The sequence below is a fragment of the Diadema antillarum genome, unplaced genomic scaffold, assembly GCF_040938485.1.
Source record: "Diadema antillarum isolate AM-2024a unplaced genomic scaffold, OU_Dant_1.0 seq00001606_RagTag, whole genome shotgun sequence".
Taxonomy (NCBI): domain Eukaryota; kingdom Metazoa; phylum Echinodermata; class Echinoidea; order Diadematoida; family Diadematidae; genus Diadema; species Diadema antillarum.
The window spans coordinates 737,917-747,502 of record NW_027272319.1 but is presented as its reverse complement, the minus strand read 5'-3'; the positions used below and the strand labels follow the sequence as shown (position 1 = coordinate 747,502).

The window sequence follows — 9,586 nt, the reverse complement described above, 5'->3', positions numbered from 1 at the left end:
ATCCTTAACCATGATGATCTTCACTTTCCGACCAGAGCTTGATCTTATAAGTGAGGGTGTTTTACCCCTTATGGAACAGAAGGTAATTATAATCTGACTTGTCAGCGTAATTTGTTTAGAGTGTAGCTTGTTGCTGAACCCTTTTTCATCAATCAGTGAAATTTCTTGTGTCTTGTTTATGTCAGTTATATTGCCGTGGTAATTTGTTCGGTTGTATATGGTGTAAGATAATGGATGAATACATGCAGATTCAATAGCCTGAACTTTCCCCTCACTTGGTGAGGTAGAGCTAATATGGACGTAAATGATATAGATGTCACTGGCTTGATACATTCTTCTCTTTGTGTGTCTGCTGTTATAAATCATTCCAGTGTGCATTTTGCAATGAGATTTGTATTGTATAATTGATATTGAAAGGTATATTCAGTAAAAACAGTCAAGCATGGCAATTGCATCATGATCAGCTGATTACCACATATGTACTTCAATAAGCTTTGTTATCATATTTTAAGAGACATGAAATTAATATTTAATCTTTAATATGCAGCTTCAATTTGTTGCCCTCAGTATAGAATGAGAGGAGTTGACATGTCTAAAATGGCCATCATATTCTAATGGCAGTTTAAGCTTTTATGGCGATTACAAAGTGTTGGATTAATTTAGTGGCGATTCTTAACATCAGAAGTAGGTACTCGTAAATGTTTTCATTGACTTTATCTTGGCTACTGTACATGATGCCTCCATCAGCTTTTAAAAAAGAAAAGATTTTGAATGTTTTAAGGATAGGAGATTTCAAGAAATTATGATGAATGATGATGAGATCCATGATTTCTCATAAATTTGATCTCTCTTTCTTTGTCTCTTTAAAAAAAAAAAATGTGATTTGCAGTCAGCCGATCCAGCTCAGATTCAGACCCATCTAGAGAACTGGTACGACAAAGCCACCCAGTATGTCTGCCGATGTGTGTCGACACTCAGGGAGGACGTGGCGTACCTCATCAATGCAGTGAGTTCTCTGTTGCCATGGCGACCTAACTTAGCCATCTTCCATTAATTTACCCATCCCAGACTTTTATGGGGTGTGGATGAAGTGTGCATGTTGTGGCGGGAATATGCATTTGTATGATTAATGTCTTCCATGTGTTGACTTTCACTGGGTAACATCAAGAGTGAAATTCTATTAATTCATATTTCAAAACAGTCAATTTTAGTAAAGTTAAGAAGGGAGGGCAATCTATGCAAGTAAAGTGTTTGGTCACTTTGTGTGTTGGTACCAAAGATGGTAGATAACAAGATACGAAGGCGTGCGATAAAAATGGACACAAAATGGCTACCCTACATGACGATACAAAAGAGAGCTAAGTACAAACTCAGTACACCTAGAAACATCATTCATTTCCAAAGGTAGTGTTATTTTTATCATCTTAAAAAGATTTAAAGATTATAGTCGTAGCTTTTTTACGATTAAGGGGATGATTTTGAAGAACGAGATTTTAGAGTAATAAGGATTATTTCGTGGAGGTAAAAATTTGGCAACAACGTGATCTCACAATCAAAACGCTTGATAAACAACAACAACAACATCTTCAAAGACAGCAGCACACATCACCTGAGACGCGCTGTCCCTGAAGCTGCTGCTGCTGTTTATCAATCGTCAAGGCAGTGCGTCTCAGTTGATGTGTGTAATACGCTTGAGGACCGCGCGCTGTCCATTTTGTTTTGTACAGGATTAGCGCGCACTTTCCTGTCTTATGAGTTAAGCGTCTTTGGTTTGTACAAAGCAAATAAGGTGTGGTATTTTCTTTCAGAGATATCATAGTGAGATGAGTATTGCAACTATTTTGATGTTCCCAAGGAGGCTGTACTCAATTAATTAACTTACTGGTACTGAAGGTCAAACAGCCTTAAGTTAACACAAATAAATACCTATCTGTTTCATGAGTTTCTTTTTTTTTTCTTTAAATGAAACAACTGTACTATGAGATGAATTTTTTTGATATACTGTATACCCAGTACATATTTGTGTTACAGGTATATTTCGCAAATTTGGGACTTATGAGATAATTTTGTTAAGTGTTTTAATTTATGATGCAGAACCACATTCACAAAGAAAGAAGAAGTATCATTTGTAGAGGGACTTGTTAGCAATTTCCCATCTTGGAGGTGGTGTACTTCATATGCAATACAATATATGGGAGGCAATACTTGTTAAATTCTTGACTGTTGGTCAACTCATAGAATTCATGAAAATAGAAATATACTGCAAGTATACCTCTTATACTATACTATATATATAGTATTAGATATGATTCTGTATGAGGTTTGTGGCTGTTGAAATTGGAAGGGTGTAAAATTTAGATACTTGGGTGACTCTTGCTTTTCACAGATAAATGAATAATCGAGAATATATGAATCTTCCTTGTCTTCTGTTTCACCTACAGGCACTTCTTGAAATTCATATCGAGATCGTGGGTGCAGAACAGTCATTCAAGACTGATATTGAAAAGTAAGTAAATGTCAGTGGGAACATTTTCCATTGCAAGTAGCACCATGCAGATGGAGACTTGTGACATACTTTATTACACTTCAGATCAAGTCAAAGTGACAGACAGTGCACATTTTTCTCTCTTTTTTAGCTCACCTGAGCCGAAGGCTCAAGTGAGCTATTGCGATCGCTCTTCGTCCGGCGTCCGGTGTGCGTCGTCCGTCGTCCGTCGTGCGTTGTGCGTCGTGCGTAAACTTTTTACATTTTCATCTTCTTCGTGAGAACCCCATGACCGATTTTCACCAAACTTGGCAGGTAGCATCCCTAGGGGGAAAGGATCTCAATTTGTTCAAATGGGCACCATGGCCCACCTGGGGGGTCCCAGGGGAGCCAAAACCCCCTAAAATTAAGGAATCTTTAAAAATCTTCTTCTCTAGAACCAGAAGTGATAGGGCTTAGTTAATACTATGAGTTAGTACATTGATGACTGTAGTTTCAAGTTTGTTCATGGGGGAATCAGGGGTGCCCTCCTTGGGACCCAGGGGAGGGGGGGTGGGGAGGGGTGCTCATGGGGCCTAAATTGTACATTTTCATCTTCACTTTGAGATCCCCATGTCTGATTTTCACCTAACTTGGTAGGTAGCATCCCGAGGGGGATAGGATCTCAATTTGTTCAAATGGGCACCATGGCCCACCTGGGGGCCCCCAGGGGGGCCCAAACCCCCTAAAATTAAGGAATCTTCAAAAATCTTCTCTAGAACCAGAAGTGATAGGGCTTAGATAATACTATGAGTTAGTACATTGATGACTGTAGTTTCAAGTTTGTTCATGGGATTGGCGGAATCAGGGATGCCCCCCACCCCAGGACCCAGGAGAGGGGATGGGGATGGGTCCTAATGGGGCCTGAATTGTACATGTTCATCTTCTTTTTGAAAACGTCATGATGAATTTTGACCAAACTTAGCAGGTAGCATCCCTAGGGGTATAGAATCTCAATTCTTTCAAATGGCCACATGTCCCTCTTGGGGGGCCCCTAGGCCCCCCCCCCCCCCCCCCCCCCAATTAAGGAATATTTAAAATCTTCTACTCTAGAACCAGAACTGATAAAGCAAAGTTAATACCATGAGTTTGTGCATTGATGAATTTAGTTCCAAGTTTGTTCAGTGCAGATCCAGGGCTGCCTGCCCCCCCCCCCCCCCACCCTGGAGTTGAGGGGGGGGGGGGGGGGGAATCCATATATGCAGACCTAAGTTTCCAATGTTCTCAGGTAAGAGTGTGCAAGAATGCATGGAAGGTGAAATTGCGATACTCAGGTGAGCGTGTGACCCCCGGGTCTCTTTTTTTTTCTCATGGCTTTTGTTTTTAAAATCAAATGTGACCCTGCACCTCAAAACAAACAAAAAGTCGCCAGACATGAATTTTTAGTTAAGACCATATTCTAAAAGGGCAGACTTTAAGCTTTAAAATGATGTATAACTCAAATCAAATGGACTCTCCTAATCAATCTAATATTGGAAAGAAAGCACAAACTCAGGAAAAGTGTGAACTGAGAAAAGAGGCTCTGAAGTACAGTGTCTATTCAAGCGCTTAATCTTTACCAAACAGTGTTGGCTGTGCGATGAATGGGACAAAAAACAGGAAGTAAACCACCAGAGTAACAACAATGAAGGGATTATCAAATTAAACTGATATTAAGCATGCCTCACTAACACATTCTGTCCATAATTAATGCCAACTTTCAAAGCAGTAGTGCTATCCTTTCAAAAGTTATTAGAGTTGAAAGTGAAGAGTGTGGACAAGGTTTTTCAGAAATGAAAAAGGGATTCTAAAGACACACCTAATCACACTATTCTACCAAAAATGTTCGAGATAAACTGCTAAAAAAACACACTTTCCTGCCCGTTTTATGATACCAAATTTTAGCATAATGTAAAAGAAGACCCGCTCTTTCAGAAAATATGAAAAAATCAAGTTCGGCTAGGTTGACCCATTTCACTTATTTTCAGTCCTCACGCAAAATCAGTGTGTGCGACTTTATGTTCGTTTTGAGGTGCACGGTCACAAATGCACTGTTTATGTCTTGTGAAATTTAGACATCATACTGTGATTCCTGATGCTAACATCAGTTGAGAAGCAGAAGGACATTGAAGAGATGTTGTTTTGAAGCTATTCTTTCCTGCTTTAGCACATGTTTGCATGTTTTCATCTGTCATGTAGAGCATTTAAAAGCAATATGTTTGCATACTTAATATATTGTAGTGAGACATTCTGTGCCAGGGAGTACAGACACTGTACATATTGCTGTGGGTTTTTTGCACTAGTTTACACTCGAAGCACACAAAGGGGTTAAAAGAATAGGTACTCAGAAAGGTTATATTGATAATGAATTTGATTGATATTTTCATTTTCCCCCTCAATGTTCCCTAGCATACTTTTGAAGATAATTAGTGTGTTTTTGATCATTTGTTCCGTGCAGTCTTCAAGCTTTGTGGTAAATGTAGCACAAAAAAAAAAAGCTACTGAAAACTGCTTATCCAATAGTAGCAAGCCAATGGAGTAAAATGAAGTCAAAAGGGGCCTGAGCTTTCGATCCTAGCAGGTCTTCGTCAGAGGCAAAATGACAAACGGGCAGGGAAAGCAATCACATATAAGGACTTCACTGTGACTGTTTCTGTTGTGTGAAGTCCTTATATGATATTGCTTTCCCTGCCTGTTTGTCAATTTGCCTCTGACGAAAGATTCTGCCAGGATCGAAAGCTCAGGCCCCTTTTGACTCCACTTTTTGATAAGTAATACTTCATGAAATTTGGTACTGGTAGAGCAGGGAATGAGTATGTGGGAGTGAACGGTGCCTTAGTCGCACTTGTGAGATACACTGGTCTCCTCCAACCCCACCCTGCTCATCCTCTCCTCGTAGATTCATGAAGGCCTGTAGCCTGTCCGACCTGCTTCAGCAATCCTGCGATGCCGCCTCCCAGGCCACGTCTGGAGCATCGGACCCGATCCTCATCGACATCGACGAAGCGGGCAACGCGCAGGCCAACATCAGGTCACCCACAAGGGCCGCCCACAGGAGCAGGCTGGTGTTTGAGAATGACCTTCACCGCTTCGAAAATGCAGGTGAGGCGCCGGACTGCTTGTCTGATTGGTTCTACAGTGTATCGATATGTGTGCAGGGTGAACAAGTGGGTGTATGTGTATGTGTTTGTGTATAGTATGTGTGCATGTTTTAAGGTGTATGTGTATATTGGAGAAACACTGTCTAGCGTTGAGACAATCACACAGTTATCATAACTATGGTCAATCTCACCTATTTCAGCTTACCTTGCACAAGTTGAAGAAAAATCATTCCCCGGATTAGTATAAACATGTCAATTCTATTGTGAAAGTTGAATTCTTAAAAGTCAAAGGATTTTTTACGGTCCCTTTGCATTTGACTAGATATCAGATCTGCCCAAGTGAATAAGTATGTAAAGCCAAGTGATTACATTTTCTTACAGTCTGTAATAGGAAAGAAATGTAACAATGTATTCTCTGACTTTATTCTACAGTGCTGTAAGTTTTTTTTTTTTTTCTGAAACCTCTGTTCAATAAGCATATTTTACAAAAAGATAAAATGTCAAAAGTCAATTTCTTTCTGTCGTACTACTTTTTATAGCTGTGTGTTGTATCCAAGAGATACACACCCATAACTGGAGGAGGTAGTAATACTCTTGGTATCTTTTAGGCCTGATAGATAACCATTGTGTGTGTCATGCTACGTCCATTCCCCCAGAGAAGTCCTGGTTCTGTGAGGAGTGGTCCAAGACCCTTCTGAAAGGGGGCGACACGCTGAACCCCGCCTTCCTCCGCCAGGTCATCGAGGACTACAAGCTCCACACCATCCAGGATCTCAACACACTGAAGCGGCTCATCAGGCAGGCCGAGACCGACCACTACGCCCTCTACAGGTCAGTATAGAATATGCATCGCCAGGAGGTGACTGTGCAGGCTATAGTTTCAAACTTGAAGGTTTGTGGTTCTAGCCCCACCTTAGCACCAGTGTCCTTGAGTAAAGCCCGTGATAATTGAATTTCTGAGGTGTGTAGATGGGTGCTCAGTAGGATGGTGAAAGTTGATGTAGTTAGAGTTAGTATGTGTGCATCATAAGATGTGGTCAGACTGGCAAAAGATCAAGAAGTTTAAGATCATGAAGTTTTCACGATCTTTTGTTGTGTGGTCACACTGGCAGCCAAACTTCTCGATCAAGATGGAGAGGGTTGGATCACTAAGCACACTTGCGCAAGGAAGAAGAAAGAGCGCGCCCTGTGATGGCTAGTGATTGTGACATAACGAACACCTGTACATCATAATAGTAGTGCGGTTCTGAGGCGCCGCCGGAAAACAGGTGGTTGACCGATCACATGACAAAGATCGCAAAGTTTCAGTTTTTAGTAGTCACACTTGCAAAAGATCAAGAAGTTTTGGGAAATTTCCCTGGTTTGAGTGAGAAGTTTCACAAGAAGTTTTATAGGAAGTTTATGGCCACACTGGCAAAACTTTGAAATCTTAAAGATCTCAATCTTAAACTTCTCAATCTTTTGCCAGTCTGATCATTTTCAAAAACAGGGTAGAGTATTGCCTTCCAAAGCAAAACTGCACTTTATGCTACTTCCAAGGTTGAGAATGGATAATTTTGCTATTGAAAAAAGGAAACAGTATATGGTGATACCTATTTGTCAGTCTGTCATTGTGATTTTACAATTTGGAATTCAATTACTCACAATATTGTCTTCTAATTTTTGAGAATTGTTTGCTTGTGAAATAGACAGTATGTCTAGTGTTTTCCCTCTTCCTTTTCAAATCTCATATAGAATATAACATGGTACAGTCATGATTGTGATAGTTCTTTTTTTTTTTTTTTTTTTTTACTCGCCAACCCAGAGCCTACGCTTTCCTGCGTGACTGTGGTTGCGGCGCCATCCTCTTGCGCCACATCTGGAAGGACGAGAACACGGTGTCGGCCAAGGACACGCAGAACGTCCTGAACGTCCTAGAGGAATTCATCTCAGAGACGGACAGTTCGACGTTGGCTGCATGAATGGCGAGGAATGGATATATGATTAACAGAATGAATAACTTACATCATTAGTGCACAACTTGTCTCATGAAGTTCATGCAAGTGTACCAAGTATATAGAAATTAAGTGAGGACAGAAATGAGTTGGAAATGTTCCAGCGAAGCGTAGAATCAGTAGCTGCTGAGCGTGCTCCACATAGAGCAACTAGTAAATTGTGCAGGAACATCTTCTTGTCTGCGATTGTTTATTACACTTCCAAAATGATGCGTGCTACAGCGGCAAGGAGGAAGTGATTTTTTGTTGTTGCATATGAACCCCTCTATATCAACCTGTTTATGTGCATTAATGAAGCCAAAGGAGTATTGGAAGTGGTTCAAATTGTCGCAGTCTAGAAATCTTTGCAACATGAAAAAATACACCGACTGTCAGCATATCTTGCCACAGGTTAGCTGTACTCTTGTACCTGTACTGAAGGTCTTTTAACCATTTTACTTTTGATTTGTTTTGAATAAGCAACCATTCTTTGTATAGAAAGAGGCCAAATGCGCAGTAACAGTATTTATATCAAGTAGATGACTCGGGCATTTAATGAAATATCTTGGTTGCTTTCCTGTATGGATGGAGATAAGACATTGATAATTGTGTGTCTTTGTGAGGATACAAGGTGTGTGTAACTGCTGCATGTGGTTCTTATCTATCTGTACTTTTTACGTTTTTCACCCCGAAACTCTTATATCTGTAGTACAAAAATGTACATACATACCATCTACCTGTATATAGATATAGAAAAATGATTTCTGTAAACGTACTCAGTGAGTCAGTTGTTTACACACTAAACCAGCATAGATGTGCTGTCAGCTTGGAGCAGTTAGAATTTGTGATTTATCATGAATCCAGTGTTTTTAGACCCATTGTAGTGTGATATTTTATGAAGTGTACCACGAAGCGTGCTATTCAAATGCAGTGGACCCTGTCTTTAAACTCTTTCAATATCTACCAGCCTGTATCACCCACCCACACACACAAATGATTTTGTTTTGTATTGTTTTGTTTTGTTTTAGTCATAGAAGTGAACTTTTTTCTTGTCAGTATTGATGTCAGACTTGGCATCACTTACAGTATGCAGATCTTTTGATTGTGTTGTCCATACTGACACTGGGAAATCACAAAAGGGTTCTTAGTCATATCCTGAACACTAGTAATCTGGCATGTGTCAACCTCACACAAATTACTGTGAAACATCACAACAAAAATGTACAACACTGGGAAATTTGAGTTGGACAAGTTGGACAAATGCTGAAGTAATTTAACCTTTTGCGTTCAATTTGATATTGATGCCACTGCCTATAAAGTTGCCGTCTTACTTAACTAAACTTTCCTTTTATAGATTATTATCAAGTTTAAAAATGTTTAACAATTCATAGGTTTGTGCTTAATATATTTCCAGTGTGACAAATAGAAAACAAACACACACACACACACACACACACACACACACACATTAATGTGCATATTTTCATTAAATTGCCCCATTAATCAACCAGAGAGATATGTGATGATTCTTTTGAAAGTATATCAGTCAGTATCAGGTTAGACAGTGGATCAAACCAGAAAGATTCATCTCAAAATCCTGAATTGTGTGTATCATTTTTCCCCTGGGTGTTCTGCACATCTGCTGTGAGGAGGAGAGACCCACAACAGCACCTAAAAAATGTGCCAAGAATATTCAGTTTCAAGTCAACTAGCGTGGACTTGAAAGTTTTTTTATTTCAACTGTGACTTCTTCTACTCATCGTAGTCACTGGGCGAGCTGAAGACAGGGAACAACAACAAACAGAAGTGTGATAAGATCCAACCTAAAATGAATTTCAGTCAGTTGGACCGAAAGCAGTTCAAGTTTTGGCTATCATAGAATTCAAAATATATGTGATTCATACAAATTGAAGACAGTGAAACCATGTTGTAAAGAGTTTGAATATGAAAGAAATCCTCTTATAGCAAGGTAATTTTGCTGGTCCTAGCTCTTTTTATATACATACATT

The 9,586-nt window shown here is 39.7% G+C and overlaps 1 protein-coding gene across 1 annotated transcript; it reads left to right on the top strand.

Moving 5' to 3' along the window:
• Nucleotides 1-10: 10 nt before the first annotated feature.
• Nucleotides 11-7,565, top strand: LOC139711072 (protein Njmu-R1-like). Its single transcript, XM_071622990.1, has 6 exons — nucleotides 11-82; nucleotides 890-1,006; nucleotides 2,442-2,506; nucleotides 5,403-5,605; nucleotides 6,261-6,435; nucleotides 7,409-7,565. Exons 1-6 carry the CDS (start codon nucleotides 11-13, stop codon nucleotides 7,563-7,565), a joined length of 789 nt encoding a protein of 262 aa, XP_071479091.1.
• Nucleotides 7,566-9,586: the final 2,021 nt, after the last annotated feature.

Excerpts from the sequence above, each read along its gene's own strand:
- LOC139711072 (XM_071622990.1), top strand. The coding sequence starts at position 11 with ATGATGATCTTCACTTTCCGACCAGAGCTTGATCTTATAAGTGAGGGT. Across the intron at positions 83-889 it reads TACCCCTTATGGAACAGAAG|TCAGCCGATCCAGCTCAGAT; the intron begins GTAATTATAATC and ends TGTGATTTGCAG. Across the intron at positions 1,007-2,441 it reads TGGCGTACCTCATCAATGCA|GCACTTCTTGAAATTCATAT; the intron begins GTGAGTTCTCTG and ends TTTCACCTACAG.